Genomic DNA, 20136 nt, shown 5'->3' on the forward strand with positions numbered 1-20136 from the left:
CAGACCTAGACAGTCTACTCCTCCAAGTCTCCTGTCTACTTCATAACAGTTTTATGTGTCTACCCTTCCTGTCTGCCTACTCTTCTGTCTGTTCTTTGTATTTGCTGCTGACCATCCCTCAGCCTTGTTGCTTGGGATTTGTTGTCCTTCCTTCACTTGCCAAGAACTACAAGTTGTCCCAGCCACCAGATAAACTGAAAGTTGCCCCAGAAACCAACCTGTTAAGTCCCTAAGTTCATCTGCCACAGAACTCCAAGCCCACAGGGTCTGAAGGTGGAGCCTAAGAGGAGCTCCTCTGCCTCTACCAAAACCAGCCTCGATTTGCAGGAACTGCCTGTTATGCAATCTGAGAAGGGCATGGCCAGGTACCTGACTTCATGGAAGCAAAGTATTAGGGCCACAGTTTACAATATATAATATATCCAAGGATTTGAATCAAATTTCAAATACTTATACCACTGATTTCAATGTGCTTCTGAAGCTTTTTGTTCCTAGCCTGTGGGAACTTTCTGGAGAAGACCAGTTTTCCTTCTGGGTTTGTTTGCTCACCCAGCCATTGACCTTGGTTGTGCCTCTTACCTGGAGAAAGACCTGGGGTGGAAGGACAGGCCTCTAAGGCACACATAATGGACTGGACCTGGTTTACTGTATGTGTCGACTAACCACCCATCAATCCTGGGATTCCAGGAATAAAAATGTCCCAATTCACAACCGTGACTCTTCAGAGGATAAGATACAAGTTATAAGAGAACAAAATAGATCCACTCTTAAGTGGGACGAACACAGACCACATTTCCTGGAACTTACTCTTCTGTCTTTCCTTACATTTTCCTTGTGTCTGCTGCAAATCATCTTTTAAATCCAATTCAGCAGGGCTGCTGCTTCTTCTGACTAAGATCTTCAGACAAAAAGAAATATTGCATTTGTTACAGGAAAGTTCTAATTTTTACAAGACTAAGTTTCTAGTCCACATTTATAAAGAAAAAGAAACAAACAATAATAACAGCAACAAAAAATTGAATGATGTTTTCCACTTGAAGGATATGTGTTCACAAATTACTATAATTGAATTATAAAATTACTCAAGATCTGAAATTTTTGGCTTCTTCTTTGTCAAGTGACATCCAATTAAATTGATCTACCGAGAAGGGATGCCAAATTATATGGAAATAATTTATTTTTAAAGTTTTATTTGCACTTCTGCTTGAGCACACATACATAATGAAGCCAATTTGCAGAGGGCCTAAGTCACCCAGGAATGGTGAGTGTGCAAGCCAGGAATGTGTAATTTCTATCTAGGCATCTAAAAGTCACTCAGTGCCTCTTTGTGAAATATGCAACAGACTTTCCTGAGCACCGCCTCAATACCTAAACCTTGTGTTAAATAGAGACGACTAAAAGATTTGGAGGCAATCTGCATCCTCTAAAATTTATAACTTGCTTGGAGAGACAAAACATACACATTACACATAATGATCACAGTGTATATAAGCAAAATGTGCAAGCAAACTCTCTCTAAAAGGTATGCAGAGTAAAGTGTTACCTTAATCGGCTCACAGTTACAGGACAGCTGTTCAAGAAGGCAACAGACATGAAGTGGTAGAGAGAAGGCAGGAGGGGATTCAAGGCAGGAAGCACTGAGTGGTAATCAGCAAGTTCTATGTGCAGGAAAAGAAGCTGATTATAGCAGGCCATGCAAGGCAGTCAGGCGAAGAAGGAAAATGTTAAGAAGAAAACGCAGACCACCTTCTAAAAGAGGTAGCTGCCAGTGGGCCTTCAACATCAGGCTTACAAATTTCAACCCAATATTGACAAAACAAGCAACTGTATGTTCCAGATAATAGTTTACTGTGATTAAAAATTCAACTAGAAAGATAAGTCTAGTAGTCATCTGTGGGATATATTAAAATTAAGAAGAAAACCGCTATGAACTGTTAGACTGAATAAGGAATGAGATGATAAGGCTTTTGATGGTGGAAAAGGAGAAGAAAAGATAAATAAGAAAATGCTGTAGAATGACAGACAAGAGCTTATACGAGACCTGTATATGGGAGTGGAGGAAAATTAAATCACAAAAGGATATGAACCTAGGGAACCATAGGAATGATGGTGATGAAGGAAGGAAGGGAGGGAGGGAGGGAGGAAAGAAGGAAGCATAAGGATAAAGGAACTTGAGAAGATTTCTGATGTTTTAATTTTCATATTTAGGCTAAATATCCAAAGCAAATGTACCGTAAGTGGGCAATAAAAATCTAGGAGTGAAATAGAGGATTAAGTCAAGAATGAAGATGTGAATTTAAGGTCCTCCAGTGCAAAGTGAGTAAGAAACCTAGGGTTCAATGAGCCAACTAAAGGGAAAAATATTAAACAAGCAAACAAATGAAAAGGAGGGGCTGAGATATACAATTAAAAGACAGGACAATTATTAAGCTAAAGCACAGAAGTAGGTCATGGATGAAATATCTAGAAGACTAACAGTACATGAAAAAAAATACTACCCAGCCTTAAAGAAGGATGATATATACCTAATGTGATAACAGAAATATACCCAGGATCTTTCCTCAACTAAAAAGCAGAATGTGGGTGGTTCTGACTATATGAAAGATGTTTGGAATTTCCTCCAGCTATAGAAATAGATTTTATGTAAGAATTTCAGGCTCACAGGGAAGTAGAATAAATCTCCCAGTGATCCATACTCCCCCCACAAAGTGAGTAGAAACCAGAGCAGTGAAAACAGGGCTGCCATAAGGGTAAATCTACTATTGCCACTGCCAGTGGCAAAAGGACTGAGATTCCAGGATTAAAGGAGCACTCATTGGCTCTTGGAAGAAACAAATGCACATTGTCCTGGTGAAACTCCATCACTTCAGACATCCAGATTTCCTGTAGATTAAGATCCATCAGCTAGGAACTCATAATCAAAGATCACTGAATACCCAAGGAAATAAATAATCATGTACAAGAGTCTCAGAAACAACAAATACTAGATTTAGACCCCACTCCTACCCGCCCCTCCCCGCAAGGACTTCAGACAATCAGAAAAAGAATTTAGAATTGTAATTTGTGACTATTTTAAAGACATAAAAGATGGAAATCACAAAAATGAGCAATCACAAAAGGAGCAAGCAACAAGAAATTATTAGAAATTACAAGAATGTTTGAAAAGAATTAACCTGAACTTTCAGAAGCAAAAGTTATCATTGTTGAACTAAAAAACTCAGTGGAAGTATTACATAGCCAACTCCATATGAAAAAACAAAGATCTGAAAAACAGATCTAATGAATCACCCAGAATGTACCAGAGGGTCAAGAAGAGTGGCAAATGTGAAAAGAGACATAAGAACGTGGAAGACAGAATGAGAAAGTCTAAATATATTTCTACTCAAAATTCCAGAAAAAAAGAGCTGAAAGAACAAACAAGAGGCAATATTTGAAGAAATGACTACCAAGAATTTTCCAGAAACAATGGAAGAACAAGATGCATGGCAGATAGCGTATACAAAGAAGGACAAATGTATAAACCAAAAGAAAATGCACCTAAATATAATGCAAGAAAACTGAAGGGCAAGGACAAAGAATAGCAAGGAATGACAACTAAACAGAATGGACAGAACTCTCAAAAACAACAATGAAAGACAAAAGATAGTAAAAAAAATAGCTTCCAATAGAAGGTGGGGGGAAGGGATAAAGAAGTGGAGGAACTACAGTAATTAAGATGTTGTACTACTGGCCAAAAACACAAAGTTACCAATCAGTGAAGATAAGTATATATGAGAGAGAGGTATCATTTCAAATCAATGAAGGAAAGATGAATTCAATAAATGGGACCAAGGACAAGTGGTTATCCATGTGGGAAAAAATAAAATAAAATTAGATCCCTACCTCCATAAATAAGAATCAATTCAAGATAGATAAAAGACTTAAATGTGTACAGCAAAACTGAAACACTTAAATATTCTTATCCTTGTAGAGTTGGCATTTTAATATTTCATAAACCTAACTATAAATATAATAATCAAAAATACCAAAATTAAGAACTTCTGTTCATCAAGACACCATTGAGAGAGTGAAAATATAAACCACACACTGGAAAAAAATATTTTCTAGAAACATAACCAAAATAGGATTACTCTTCAGACTATATAAAGAATTAGTACAAATAAGAGAGAAAAAGAAAAAAAAATCAGTAAGAAAATGTCAAAGACGTCACATGAAACACACATGGTCAATCAACATGTGGAAATATTTTAAACTTTATTAGTAATCTGAAAAATGCAAAATAAAATGAATTCCCATTTTCATCCACCTAACTCACAATCTGACAATAGCAAGTATTGACAAAAATGTGGATGAATGGGAACTCAACACATTGTTGGCAGAAATATAAGTGGTGTAATCACTTTGGAAAACATACAGTCTCTTGTAAAGAATATTCTTCTACTTTATGTCTCATTAATCCCATGCCTAGATAGTCACCATAAAGAAAAATCTCAAACATGTAGATCTTGAAACATATACAAGAGTGCACATAGCTACATTTTTCATTAATAAAAAAAAGATGAAACAATCTAACTATCCATCAACAAGAGAATGAAAAAATAAGTTGTGACATATTCACAATGGAGTGTCATATGGTAGAGAAAACTTAGGCTACACGCCACAGTGTTGATAAATCTTAGAAATATGTGAGTGAACAAAAGCAATAAAATCACTTAATAAAGTTTATAAATAAGGAACACTAAAGAATATAATGTGGAAATACATACATATAGAACAAAACTATAGAGCAAAGCAAGGACATGATAAACACAAAGCCAATATAACATTCTCTGAGGGGACAAGGAAGGAACATATATAGGCCAAAGCAACAGCACTTGAAAAATTCTAGTTCTTAAACTGGGTTGTGGGCATATAGGTATTTATTTGATTATTGAAACATACATATATGTATGAAATATACATATATTGTCAAAATACACATGCAGGTATATACAGAACATATATTTATTAGTATATAAGTATACATAAACATATGCATGTTTATGTATATATGACATATATACAAGTATAAATAAACATATATAAAAAGATACATGCCCTTTAAAAATAAAGACAGAAAATTTTAACACTGGTTATCTTCCAGGCAGGGAGGACTAGAGAGAGATTTTCTCTGTTTATTGTGCACCTTTCTGTTATGTTTGAGTTTTCTATAAATATATATCTACATATTTTTAAAGAATGACTAAGCAGGAGTCACGTGCATGCATGAAATGTGGGCTACTTTTTAGTTTTTCTTCTTTATACTTTATATTCAGTCTAAAGAGATAAATGCTATTTTACATTTTTCTAAAAAAGAAATCATAACTGATCTTTGCAAAAAAAAAAATCACTTATCTAGCAACTCATGTCAGGTGGAACATGCTACCTAAAGCAGTTTCAGGAACAGGGAATCTGAATATACGTCTGACAGGCAAGGATACCTGCTTAAAAATATAGAATGCCAGGTACAGACCAGAAGGTAAATTCCATTTTCATGCTAATTTTTTTTCTATTTTTGTAGTGTGACTATAATTTTACACAGAAAGTAAGAAAGCCTTTAAGAGCTCTCAGGGTTGTTCAGGGCAATAACACATATAAATGGAGAAATGTTTTAAAAGAACTGCCACATAAGCGTATTTATTATGCCAATAATTTATATGTTTATTTTTAATTACAAACTGATATAGTTTGAAAATATCTTACTGTTATTCCTTCATGTTCTTTCTTCACATATCCTTTATTTTCTTGAATAGGCTTGGACTCTGCAGAACTCAAAGTCTGTATATTTTCTACCTTTTGACCTAGAGATTTTGGGGAAAAAATTAACAAAATATTTTAGATGATAAAATTGGAGAAAAAATTTATATGTAAGTAATCAAATTTAGATATCCTAAGATATGTAAAAATAGGAGTTACGATCTGGCAAACTGATAGTCTATGAGTCAAGTCTACCCTATAGAATCTTTGACCCACAGATAGCTTTTAAGAGACTGCATTGAGTGCAGCCAATAGGTCCACCTAGCACATTATGCCAGCACAGGGGAAGGTAACAAGACTCTCCTAGGGGCCTTGAGAATGGGATCTCAGAGGAAAGCTGCCTGAGTTTGCCAGGTGAGCTGACAGGAAAATAGAGCAGGAAGGTGGTTCAGTATTGCTCAAGAATAAAGACTGACGAGAGAAAGCATGAACTTATCAGTATCAGTGATAAAAAAGGGAATATCACCACATAGCCTATAAACACTAAAATGATCATAAGAGGGTTTTATGAATAATCTGGGGCCAATAAATTTGAAAAGATTACATGAACTGAACAAATTCCTGAAAAACCACAACTTATCTGAATCAAAACAGGAAAAGGAAAATTTTAATGGTCTTAAAATGATTTAAAAATGTGAATATTTTTTTGAAATCTTCCTAGAGGAAAATTCCAGGCAACTGGTGAATTCTACCAAATATTTAAGGGGAAAAAAAAATTTAAAACAGTCTTATACCAAACCTTTCAGAGAACAGAAAATCTTTCAGACAATACATTTCTCAAATTATTTTAGTGTATCTTCTTACTTCAAGAAAATTTCTAAGAGGGAATACTTCCCTATTTTGATGAGGCTACGAGATAACCTGTTGATAAACAAGATGGTTTATCTCTTACTTAACTGATGAAACTAAAACTAAATAATAAGCATATTCACTGCCACCAGACACAACTGAAACATGCACTTTCCCTGTAAAACACATCATTCATTGTTTACAGATCTGACCATCTGCCTCTCTGCTTTGCTGGAAGGTGTCAGAGACACTGTGTAGATGGATGCCATCAGCAGTGCTTATTTTCAGCCTCAGCAGAGTTCACAGGCTGCTAATAAACTTTTTCACAAGTCCAGCCAGCCCTCCATTCTCACTGTCAACTTTTATGGCTCTCCTCACAAGACCCTTTCTTGCATGCCCCTACCCTGCCTCCTACTTAACTCTGCTGCTCGCCCGGACCCTGTGGTGTGACATTCTCTGCTTCCCACCTACTCCAGCCACCACTGGACTTCTCTCTAGTCCCCAAACAGGATACTCTTAAAAGAGGTGCACCTAGGGGCACCCGGGTGGCTCGGATGGTTAAGGATCCGACTTTGGCTCAGGTCACAATCTCACAGTTTGTGGGTTTGAGCCCCGCGTCAGGTTCTGCATTTGCAGCTCTGAGCCTGGAGATTCTGTCTTCTCTGTCTCTAACCCTCCCCTGCTTGTCTGCTTGTGTTCTCTCTCTCTCTCTCTCTCTCTCTCTCTCTCTCTCTCTCTCTCTCAAAATAAATAAATAAACATTAAAAAAAAGAGGTGCACCTAAGTATATATAATTTTAGATAAGTGTATTAAACAGTGAAAATATTTCATTGCCAGAAATCACATCCTTGCTATCAACTTAAAAAGCAAGTTTCCTTGAAATAAATTGAGTGGAGTTAGAATAAACGCAGAAAGCAATACGGCGTGCAGCTCCTTCCCAGCCAGGATCCACAGTCCTGTATTGTTTAACCACTGCAGCTACTCCGTACCCTGAGAGGAATCTGGGCAGGGCGGCTCAGTGACGTCAGGTGTGCTGCTGCTCCGAATGATGTGCTGCTCCGCCCCCAGGCAGCCAGATTCCATGGCAGGTGCATTTTCTGATTGCTGACATTCTTCCACTTCTGTGGGCATTAACACAAAACATGCAGAGATGTATTCAAAGATTTTTAAAAATAATTTCACCACTTGAACCAACTGATTCTAAAAATGTAGTCTGGGATACTTCCCCCCGGTCCAAAATTATACAATAAGATAATCTGCATTTACATACTAAAGTTTTCTTTCTACACTTGTTAACAAGTAATATTCCACTCTAAAAATACGTTTTAAGTTCTGCAAAGCATTTTATTTTCAAAATGGAGGAAAAAAAAGACAAAAAGCTGCAGAAATGGTTGAGAACTGTGAAAGTCACTTGGAATTTCAGAGCCGGGCATGCCAAGGAATGTGGGAACCAGGAAATACACAGAATAGGTAATTTACATTTGAGGAGAGTAGAAACACACACACACACACACACACACACACACACACACACACACACACTCTCTTATAGGAAGATAAAAGGAAATGGGAATTTCAACTCTATCATTCCTTTCAACAGATAAATGCACAACTGTCCAAAATAAAATACTACAATTATTTAATAGCTTTTACCACCAAATGCAATGCTGAATTAATTACTAAAGTACAAAAATGATCCACTGGCATTTTTGGAGAATTAATACATAATTGTTATAAAATAGAAAACCATAGGTGAGTACTGGCCACTGGATAATCTCAGCTAGCATTATTACAAACTATATTCTCCCAGAGAATGAGTTCTCTATTCTCTATGTGGCTCCAGAGAGGTCCCTCTAAAACCAAGATCTGACTGCACCACTTCTCTCTTGCCGAGGCCCCCCTTCATTGTACAGCCAAGCCTGGGATCCTCACAGTGGACATAGGGCTCCCCCTGACCTCTCCCCACAGATTTGATCCCCCACAGGAGCTCTGACTCACTTTAGTCTCCAGCAATCCTAGCCCACCTGCACCTACTGCTCTCTCCTTTCTGCGGCTCACTCTTCCACACTACCCTCAGACCTGTTCCTGCCTCCTTTCCTCCCTCCCTTGCTACCTGGACACCCCTCCTACAGGACTTGCCATGTGGTCCCTCAGCAGACTCCACACTCACTCCAACAGTCATAAAACTTTACATCTACATAGCTGGAACATATTTTCTAAAAATTTTAATTTAGCTAAAGTTTCCTTCCTTCTAAGATAAAAATTCAGCCTGTATTATCTTACCCGGCAGTGTCAACCACTTCCTCACCTGAAATGAAGCTCACTGCCCTTGTGCCACCCTCAGTATAACCCTTTACTCCGAAGATAAGCCAAAGTGCTGGCTCTCCCTAGTCAAGTTGTATGTATGTATTACTCTACATGTAACACACAGGACTTCAAGAGAAGGGTGCTGCTTTATTTTTACTATCCAAACAAAAATTCTATTTTAAAGTACACTGATACATGTAATGAGACTTTAAAACTATGAAGTTTGTGTGACCCTTCATTTATAATTCAGAATACTGGGCCATAGTCTAAATTTAGGCACTAACGGGAAGCTGAACTTAGGGCATAAGCAAAAGACAGTCAAGGTAGCAAGACAAGAGCACACAGACCCATTAAAGCCGCATCTCTTCCAGGTTGTCTTTGCCCTTCTCTTCTCTTGAATAGCCAAGAACTGTTCATTTTCCCACAGAGAGACACAAGACATGTGTACATGTTTGTGATCTCCCCACACATCTGCAAGCTTAGACTAGGCCCTTTTCACAGGTCTGCTTCTAGGCTCCTCAGCGTTAGGCAACAGAAGCCAGATGATACCATGAGACCAGACCCTCCCTGCTGCCTTCGTTCATTGTTTATTCTAATTATGCAAGATACTGAAACCTTCTGGGAAGTGTTTATATTCGTTAATGAACCTACTTGTTAATCTAATATCAGTAGAGGGAGCCCAAGAGCTTCCTAATTCTCTAAAAATGATTGGCAAGTGCCAGTTTTTATGGACAGTGGGAAGAGTGGCTTTTATTCACTTAAACTTGATGCCAAAAACTGGTAGATGTTGGTTTCTGGGCTAGGAGCAGAAACAAATAAGAGCCAGGCCAACACTGGCAGCATCTTTTTAAAGATAAAGAACATCGCCATCTGGTGGGATACCGTACAGTCACAGCACCATGGTTTCCAAATTCGAGTGTCCCCACTGGTCCTCAACACAACAGACGGACGAAGAGCCTGCCATCACCAGCTGGTGTGCCTTCCCAACAGGCTGGCCTAATGCAGCTTTAAGGCTTTGTTTTTGTAAAACTGTTGGTAGGGACTTCTCTGATGGAGAAGGTCCAAGCCCACAGAAATCACCAGAAATGGTGAGGATGGGAGCATCCATGATGAGGGTGGAAAGAAAGGGGAGAATCATAATGTCAAGCATACTGTGAGGACTGCTATGCTATTGGTTCCCTGAGCTACTCCTATAGTTAGCTGACTGTTAAGTGATCTAGTGTGGAAAAATAATTTAAAATTCTTATCTCACAATTAAAATCCAATTTTCTGATTTGTAAATGTACAGTTCTTGGCCTTTCTCACACTTTATACTAAGTATATAGTCAACATATGCCTTGCATAAATGAACAAATGAATACCAAAAATATTTTCTTGATACTTTTTCTTTTCTTAAACAGCTCTTGAGCTCCCTCTGCTGGCTTTTTATTTGTTAAGAAAGGGACAAATGTCAAAACTGCTCCCGTTCCACAGTGTTGCTGTTTCATAACAAATTAAGACCATTTAATACTGATATGCAAATATCAAGATACAGGATTATGTGATACTCAAAGCATGAACAATCTAAGTTATATAAAAATTACATTATAAATTCTGGTTAGGTCTAACACATTCTCTGTTTTGAGTACCACACAATTTGTTCAAATCACTTCAAAGAGCTAAATTCTATCTCAGATTCACCAAATCATTCATTGTCTCGCAAGCATTGCTACCCTAATAACTCAAATTTTAAAAGTTCTAACCTTCTAGCTTCTTGATAGTGTCAACTACACAGTACCATTACAAAATCACTGCTTTCTAAGGCTCCACTCAAAACACCAGGAAAATGATCAAATTAGAATTACTTCATTTTTCCCACTGAGAGAAAAATCCACATGATTAAATTAAATTAAGAGTGCAAAGTCTTTAGAAACTTCTATTTATTCCAGACGTCTGACCACTTTTCAAAGCAATTTCACTCAGTCTTTAATCTAAGGCTTTCTTAATCAATCTTATTAAATGAAGTGAGACTCATTCTTCAATTACCAAAATTCTGGGTTCCATTTATCCCTCATACAAGGTTGCAAAGGCAAAATGAATAGTTTAATTTCTTTTTAAAAGCATTGTTCATAAGACCAACTTGAGCCTATTAAAAAGCACAAGAGATAGAAGTCAACTCAACATCTTGAGGTTTCTTAGGAGGTCCAAAGGTGAACCAGCCCAGACCCTGACAACAAGCACTTCCTGACAATTGGATACTACCTGCAAGCCTGACAACCAGAGGCAGAAGCAGCCAAACAAGGCTTTCAGTTTGGTACCATTAAGTCTCTTTTAGAATGAGAGAAGATCACTGAACCTCTAATTGCTACAACTACAATGGCCCTAAAGGAAAAATAAAATCTATCATCAGCATGGCCTATAAGCACTACAGACTGATAAATGTCCCAACATAAAAGCAGTTAAAATTGCAAAACAGCTGGAAAGCATTGTTCTCACAAAGGAGAGGAAGGAAAATCACCAAACTGCCAGTTCTACTTCCCACGTGTGTCTTTATGTAGCTATTCATATAAATGGGATACAGGTGGTTATTACTTTCCCCAAAATCTGCTGCCACCAAATAGAGTCCCAAAGGGACCACAATAAATATAATCGTGGCTGAAGGTAAGTAATCCTCTATTGTTTAGATTATTAAAGCAATTTTCACATATAGACAAGAAACAAAAATAAGAAATGTTAACAAATGAAAACAAAATTAGCAATCATTTTTATAGTAAAGACCTTGTGGCCAGAAAGTCAACATTAAAAGTGTCTGCATACTACGTATAGGTGGATATACATCTACCTATATCTAAACTTAGCCATAGGTAAGCAATATATGCCAACACACTAGGATTTAAATTGGGGCAGAAATTTAATACTCTCATGTGCCAACCGGTGAGAATGCACAATCTAAAGTAGGATTGATATGCACTGTTCCTGGCCTAGTCTCTCGACAGGACAGTTCCAAAGGGAAATGGCATCATTTCCTTAGTGAACTAAGGAGGAGTTCACTACTGTAGCTGTCAGATAAAACACAAGGAACAGCAGACTGTTCTCAGTGTCACTACACGGCTAAGTCCCTTTACCCTTCATGCTATAAAACCAGGAATAAAGATGGCAAAGGCAGGAAAATACTGACTTGGCATGGCCTGCTTTGCTTCACCCCAAATCAGGGTCTTTCAACCTCAACACTACTGATATTTTGGGTCCGACGATTCTTCATGGTAGGGGCTGTCCTGTGTAGCCACTGTCAGGTGTTCAGCAGCATCCCACTAGGGGCCGGTGTTTAGGCACCGCCCCAGCTGTAACAACCAAATGTTCCCTGGGGGGCCAAATCATCCCCAGTTGAGAACCACTGTTCTAAATCATATTTAACTTCTGTTGGAACTCTGTGTGTGTGTGTGTGTGTGTGTGTGTGTGTGTGTATGAATCAAGAATCTGAATAAACTAAAATATAATAGTGAATGAGAAAAAGGTTTCCAAACTGAGATTGTGAACAAAAATAGATTTCTTAAGAGAAAATATTCCGGACAAACTAGTAGAAACCTTGATCAAAGGAAACAACATGGGGAAAAAAATGCACTGTGAAGAACAAAAACTTTTCACCATGAAAAGAATGCCTTTTGGATGTATATTAGCTATATACCAGCCAAAAAGAAAACAAAACTATTTTAGATACTTTATTAATCATCTCTAGGCAGTAGTACTTTTTTGACAACCAGATTATCAAGTAGTTGACGCTCATCAGTAACTTAATTGACTGGGGATCATGTTACCATTCATATTGCTTTTCACCTTTGGTATCTACTAGAGAAAAGTATTTTCTGAGAAGTGTAATCCATAGTCTCAATGAAACAAATTTCTTCCTTCATATTCTGTGAATTAAATAATATGACATCTTACATGCTCATCAGGGGAAGTAAGATTTAATTATGCTTTACTACACTACATCATCATACAATATGGCATGATTTAGTGCTACAGAAAGCCACACTCAGGCTATCTCCGATAGTAAATAAATACTGATTTACAATGCCATCTTTCTGAAAATAAGAACATGAAAACATATCCCTCTTAGCATGAAAAGTCAGTTCATTTTAGAATCTCTGAACAGTAACTGGACATAGGCCTAATTATTCACTGCAGAGCACAGTAGACCCTTTTTTTGAGGGGTCTATGGCAAAAATCACCATTTTTGATGCCATAACATTTTAGTAATCCAGAAAATACACTGTGTACAAACTACAAGTGGGTGAACTCAATTTTAATTGGCTGGAGCACAAGAACAATGTCTCCTTGTTTTGAAAATTAGCACTTTTTAGCATCTTTTTTTTTCTACTCAAATCAATAATCAGTGTGACTGATAAACATAAACATTATTACTTTACACATGATTACAATTTATTAATCCCAAGGAGGTATTGCCTACATGATTTTTCCCGTTTATCAATTTTGGGGAGGCACAGCAAGCAAAACTTTTGTGCTGCAGGCATTGTATAGAAGGCGCCCATCATTGGTAGAAACTATGGGTCAAAAAGTCCTAGAGCAAAGACCAGTGGTGCTGCAGAAATTTTCCTTGACTAATGGCTACTAAACATTTAACTGCATAAAAACAATTATTAATATTCACCGAAAATAAATGCAAAGTGCAATGTCCAGGCACGCATGCGCAGTGTGGGGGGTATTAACAAAGGAAGCAAGGCCTACAGGCAAGCAGGAGAAGCCCAGGGACACTGACGGACACATGAGACAGCGTTACAGTACCTGACAGCCTGTGAGAGCAAGAGGAGTAAGAGAGACCAGGTAAGAGAGCGCTCACGGTGTGAAGGAGGAGCGGGACGCTTTTAGTGGCAGGCAAAGCCTCAGAGAGGTGGACACAGTTGCTGATAGACTGGCTTCGCTTAGCTTCCAGGAGAGATAAAGTAACAATTATGTCAGAAGCACATTAGGATCTTTCACTTCTTTTCTTTTCTTTTCTTTTTTAACTTATTGCTATTTTTCTGGGCTTTCTTTCAAATTTAAAAAAAGGTCTTTTAAACTTTAAAGGAGGTCAGTACAAAGTAGAGTATTTAACTGTAGTCTCTAAATACAGCCAACCTTCAGTCATTCTGATGACATGGGAGAATGGACACTCACACTGTATCACTTTGTATCACACTCACATTTGGGTTGTTTATTTGGGCAGACACCATAATCCATTTCCCCTTCCTAAAGCACACATACATGAAAAGACAACAGGCAGGGAGGGGAAAATCTAGCCTAAGATTAAAACTGTTCTATAAATAATAAATAATTTAAAAATTGGTTTACTGAGAGCTGACTGTATTCAAAAGCAAGTCATTTAGTAAATTAAATATCCTAAAGCACAGAAACACATGAAAGTCAAGTTGAACATTAAAAGATTTGATATTTGAGGGTAAAAAGGCAAAAATCTCCATGAAACCCATCCTTGTATATCACATTTCATGCTTGTTAAATCCATAATTTCTTAGGATGAACTTTATGATGTTCTCAAGTTTTCTACAGACCACTATTTAAATGACCATTTGAGAAAACAGATAAACACAGGAAGAGAATATGCCTCATATATACGAAACCACCATCAGTGGGATCAGTTTTATCCTTAAAACTAAAATGTAAAGGTTGACTTGTTTTATTATTTTTACATCACTTTATTTCACATTCACGGAATACAAGTACAAACAGTAATGACACATTTGCAGAGGGTGAAACAAAGTTTTTACTTCCTTGACCCTCCCCCCCTCAAACCCCCCCTCCTCTGGCTGTCAGTATTCCCAGGTCTGATTCCCACAGGGAATCCACAGGGACTACCTGCAATGGGATTACAGCACACTCTTCACAAATGGGTAAGATGATACTTCAAATGACTTCCATGCGAATGTCAAACTGACTTACTTCAAATTTCCTAAAAGATGTGTTCATCTCTCAATGTCAGAGGGCGTCTGAAAGAGCTTTCCTTTTATGAATCAAATGTGTATTTTTCCAAAACTGATCACTAGATATTTAGAAATAATAAAACTTATAATTATTATAATTATAATAATTACTTTGTGCGGAAACTGACTTGCTTTAATCACTCATTTTAGACATCTAAAATTTTAGCATCATTCACACTCAGGAGCAAAGTTTTCCTTTATAATTCTTTAAGACTCTCCTTGCCAGTTCCTTTTAAGTTGCAAACTAGTTCCTTCTCTGTTAAATTGTTCTTTCTCTACTCTGCAATTGCTTATTTTATTATTTCTGTCTTGCCACCATCACTGACATTTTCTCAATCATTTTCTTAATCTAGATTAAGTGTAGTCACTGGGGCAAGTTATAATAATCTTTTCCTTTAATGTTTATTTATTTATTCTGAAAGAGAGAGTGGGGGCAAGGGGCAGAGAGAGGGAGAGAGAGGATCCCAAGCAGACTCCACGCTGTCAGCGCAAAAGCCTAACACAGGGCTCCATACCAAGAACTGCGAGACCATGACATGAGCCAAAGTCAAGAGCTGGACACTTAACTGACTGAGCCACCCAGGCGCCCCTATAATATAATAATCTTAAATTATTCTCGTACTCGGATTAGGAAAAATAAATCACTTTCAAATGGGTCTTCCATGATAAACACCTTACTGCTAAAGGTGACAAAAACTGCCTGAGCTGCTATTCTCATTAAAAGGTGGCCTCGGGGCGCCTGGGTGGCTCAGTCGGTTGAGCGGCCGACTTCGGCTCAGGTCACGATCTCGCGGTCCGTGAGTTCGAGCCCCGTGTCAGGCTCTGTGCTGACGGCTCGGAGCCTGGAGCCTGTTTCGGAGTCTGTGTCTCCCTCTCTCTGACCCTCCCCCGTTCATGCTCTGTCTCTCTCTGTCTCAAAAATAAATAAACATTAAAAGGTGGCCTCCACACTATCAACACCTACCATAAAAGTATTCTGGGCCTTTTTAAAAGATGGAAAGGCAAGTTATTACACAATGTAAAAATAACAGAACTGAGTAAAACCACTAATAGTCTATATAGATTAGTTTTATAAAACAGCATGATACAATAAAATCTTCAGAGACCGTTGTTTTCACAGGCAACTAAAAAGATAAAAATGTGAAGTAAAACAGGAAATACATATGTATCGCAAGATACATAAAGATAATAGATTGATCCAACTCAATAGCTCTTGTCTCATTATCTTTTTAAAGTTATGGTTCCAAGTGTTATTAATTTTTAATACTCTAAAGGCCAGGTTTATGACTTTTAAGCGACATAGTCTAAACAGACTTTTGTAAGAGTTCTTACTGATGCAATACCATATGTTTCCAGATGCCTAAGAACACTGATAAAACAGAAGCTCACTAGCATAAATGCACTGAGGATTATTGAGAACAATAATGGTGCCACCTCCACAGTGTTGGTCTAAAACACCTGCTGAGAAACTAAAATGCAATTTCTTCTATGGCTGTGCTTTGGCCAAGTAGGGGAATAAGGAGCATGCAATATACAATAGTTTGCTGCTCATTAAAGTGTGAAAGTAAAGTTTTACATAGTGTTTTGAATGATTAATTTTATTATCATTACAGTTCAAGGGCTGTGAAGGGTAGCACAGAGTCTGGGCAGTTCAGGAATGATGACACTTTGTTGCAAACTTCTGCTCTGATTCAATGAGGAAAGAAAGGAGTTTCTAGGAGTTGGGATGAGAATGAAAGTCAGTGTGTAAGCCTTCCCCAAAGTTGCCTGTTACCAGGAACAGTCTCTCCTCAAGGAAGGGGATGAAGGAGAGAGAAGGAGAAGTGGAACAGGAGGTGAATGTAGTAAGGTGATAATTACCAACAAATGCTGTAGCAAAAAGCATTAGACAGGGCTAAGGCACAATGTATTTTCGTAAAAGCTCCAACAGGATTCTAAGCCATCTCTATGAAGCCTTTACTAAGTACTGTAAAATATGTTGACTGTAAATGACTCTGATTTATGACCAGAGGATATTGTGACTTTCTGCAGTCAGCATGCTGAATATCGATTAGAACAGTGTGGTAGTACTGATGTGAAAAATGACAGGAAACTCAGATAAATTTGTTTTAAACCTAAGTTACAGCCTCAGAGTCACTGGAGGGCAGGGGTTTTATTTGTTCTTATTAAATACTGGATACAAGCTTACTTTTTAAAGATTTCTCTTTTGGTTTTAAAAGTGTAGGAAATAAGTCCAAAAAACTGGGGGTTCTTGGTCAAGTTCTTATTAATTCTAACAGGCTAGGAGGACAACATCAACAGGCATATAAAGCTCAATTTCCCAAAGAACCCCAAAACGTAAATGTCTCCCTCCAGTCCTGAAAACTAAGTGCATTATTCTCTCTTCCTGTGTGGGAACAGTTGCCACACTAAGATTACCAATGTTCAACAACAATAATGCAACTAAGTGTGTGATTACGAAGAATCTATTTTCTCTAAGGTTCAAACAAAAACATTTATTTTCTCTCTTTTGCACAAATATCTCACTCAATATTAACATCTCAAGTTCTTTTTCACAATGGACTCAGAAATAAGTATCAAAAATGGATTTGAAAAGTATCAGAACAGATAATTAAAAGATACAGAGACATCCCATTTAACTCTGAGCGGAATTTTAAAACCTTTAAAACATTTTATTCCTATAAATCCATTTTAGATAGCAACTAGACCTTACAGAAAAAATTTAAATAAATGTTTACCAGTTGCTTTTTGGCGAACAATATTTCTTGCCTTCTCAACTCCTGGTGCCCCAGATGTGGTGGCACTCCTAGATCGCATTGGTTCAGTCACATCTGGGTGGCTCCGCCAGCTGAGAGAAAAGGATCTCCCCACAGTGGTTCCTTTCTGAGAATCTAGAACACAACCTGATAGAGGATAACACGAGAAAAATAATCTAAAGGCTGAAGTCATTATCATTCATTGCACAGCCTGTGTTGCTCAGCAAATTTCATAAGTACAACTATATTTATTACAGACTCTCTTGTTGCATAATTAGGTACCATTTCCTTATACTTCAGTACGAAGGTTTGCACATAACAGTAATCTAGAAATTCCTGTTGCCAAAGTATTTTTCAAGCATCTCCAACAGCCTCATAACAATAATATCATCACAGTACTCATTCCAATATAAAAAAATGTGAATAAAACTTTCTCAGTAAAAGAACAATGTCAAATGAAGTTATACCACTGCTGTCCGGTCACTCCAAAAACTACTTTTATAAACCACAAAATTAGAGATCCTGGCTTTAGAATAATGCTCCCTCCTGGAGATGCTAACCTCTCCACAAATTACCAAGAGAAATTTGTGTCTGTAAACTCTAATCAGAGTCAAGTGAAAATCTATGAATAATACAAAATCCCATTTTAGCAAACCTCCAAAACAATAAAATACTGCAGTTTGTAACCCAACTTCTCTGCTTTCCTCTCATATTGCTCTGGTCAAATATTTCAAATGAGTAGTCAAGGTACCAAAAGAAATACAGGGGCAAAGAGAATGAGACAGAGATTTCTGCACAGGTATGATGTGGCTGGTGGCTGCCACAAACTGTGGTTTGTTTTCACCCCCAGGTTCCTGAGAGTGTATTTTGTTTCCACAAGTCCAGTGCTTAGAAGGCAAGTATTTCCATAGTGAATACTTAAAGCCATTTTTAGAATAAAGCAATATAAGAGAGAAATCAGAAGTATTTGCCATGGGCACTGATTAAATGATTAAATTCGTTCTGTATCATTCCATCAGGAGTGTTTTTTGAAGTGTTTACTTCCTATAAATAAACACAGCCACTCACAGACTGCAGTGAAGATGTAAGAATCAGTCACGTTAACTGTATGTCTGTATGGTGAAGTAATCACTTAATTGGCTCACAGCTCCCCACATTCACATCCTTTGCTGTCCTCTCCCACACCGACCCTGGGCTTCATCACATGACTTACTTTGGTAGCAAAACTGAGCAAGCAGAGATCTGAAATGCACTTGAAAATCTGGGCTTGCCCCATTGCTGCTCCTAGAACCTTAAGTCTTTGAACAAAAAGCCTGAGCTGGCCTGCTGGGCGATGAAAGGTATACGGCCAAGTCCCTCCCACGGCCCCAGCTGACAGCTGGCCAATCCCTAGAGCTGCCTACATGATTATTTCACAGCCTAGCTGACTACAAACACAGGAGTGAATCCAGCAGAACTGCCCAACTGAGTCGAACCCAAACTAACAACTCATAAAATCAGTATCTAAACAACTGACTGTTATTTTAAGCTGCTGTGTTTTGGGGTGATCTGTCACCCAGCAAAAGCTGATACAATCTATAATAAGGCTATTGTTGAAGCTGTGGTCTACTACAGCAAGCAACGTACACTTCATGAATCTTTGGAGCAGAAATTCTTCTCAGGTCTTAGGACCAGGAAAAGCTATGTATCACCTAAGCTGTGGACTGTTTTCACCTTTTGTAATCTGTGATCCTCTGCTGTAACCCTGGATCAGAGTCAAATCCAAGCCTGCCACCCCTCCCCAACAAGCAGAGGAGGCTCTCTGGCATGCATTCTGGCATTTATAACTGCTCCTATAATCCCACCCCCTTTAATTTTGCCCCCGTGACCTTATGTATTTTATCTCTCATATTATAGGTGCTTCTACGAACTGCCTCAAAATCTTTAAATAATAAATTGGAGTACAAGTGAATTAACCCAAGGACTGTGTCACAGCCTTAAAACAGTAATGACAACAAATTGTTGTCCCCAGTAGAAAACACCGCTGATGTTTTCAACCTTGATCTGACTCTAGGTCTCAAAACAATTTTTACCCAGAAACACAACAAAGCCAAAAGGCCTCCTAGCTGAATCACTCAGAAGTTTTCCACTTTCTGCCTTTCCTAGGCAGGCAGTGGAATAAGTCCTTTTAGTGTGGTGCCTTGAGACGGACTTGCCTAGCTTTGATTTCCGGCTTTCTCACGTATTAGCTACATGACCTTGAATGAGTCCATCACCATGGACTCTCTGTACTTCAGTTTCTCTGTCTGTGACATGGGGATGATAGTATCCACCTCAGAGGTTACCATGAGGGTGAAGACAGATAATGTGTACAAGCACTAGCCATTATTATATTATTGTTGCTACCACTGCTACTCCCTTTCAGCATCCTTAAGAGGTCAGCGTGCTATGAAACACAATCCAACACCATCAGTGAAAAGATACTGCCCACATGGCTGGTTCAGTTTATTGTAAAATTCCATGTGTTAATTGCC

General features: G+C 38.0%; 1 protein-coding gene across 3 annotated transcripts in view; it reads right to left on the bottom strand.

Moving 5' to 3' along the window:
• RALGAPA2 (Ral GTPase activating protein catalytic subunit alpha 2) overlaps positions 1 to 20136 on the bottom strand; it is a 324646-nt gene that overhangs the window by 187679 nt on the left and 116831 nt on the right. For 2 of the 3 annotated variants that reach the window (XM_030310205.1, XM_030310203.1), the window contains exons 16-19: positions 17606 to 17770; positions 7575 to 7706; positions 5743 to 5840; positions 826 to 898 (exon numbers count right to left, since the gene is read on the bottom strand). In XM_030310205.1, coding sequence (XP_030166065.1) covers positions 826 to 898; positions 5743 to 5840; positions 7575 to 7706; positions 17606 to 17770 — 468 coding nt within the window. Of the gene's footprint in view, positions 1 to 807; positions 899 to 5742; positions 5841 to 7574; positions 7707 to 17605; positions 17771 to 20136 lie in introns of all 3 variants that reach the window. The other variant, XM_030310204.1, reaches the window with a different exon arrangement.

This window comes from Lynx canadensis, chromosome A3 (assembly GCF_007474595.2).
Source record: "Lynx canadensis isolate LIC74 chromosome A3, mLynCan4.pri.v2, whole genome shotgun sequence".
Classification (NCBI taxonomy): Eukaryota; Metazoa; Chordata; class Mammalia; order Carnivora; family Felidae; genus Lynx; species Lynx canadensis.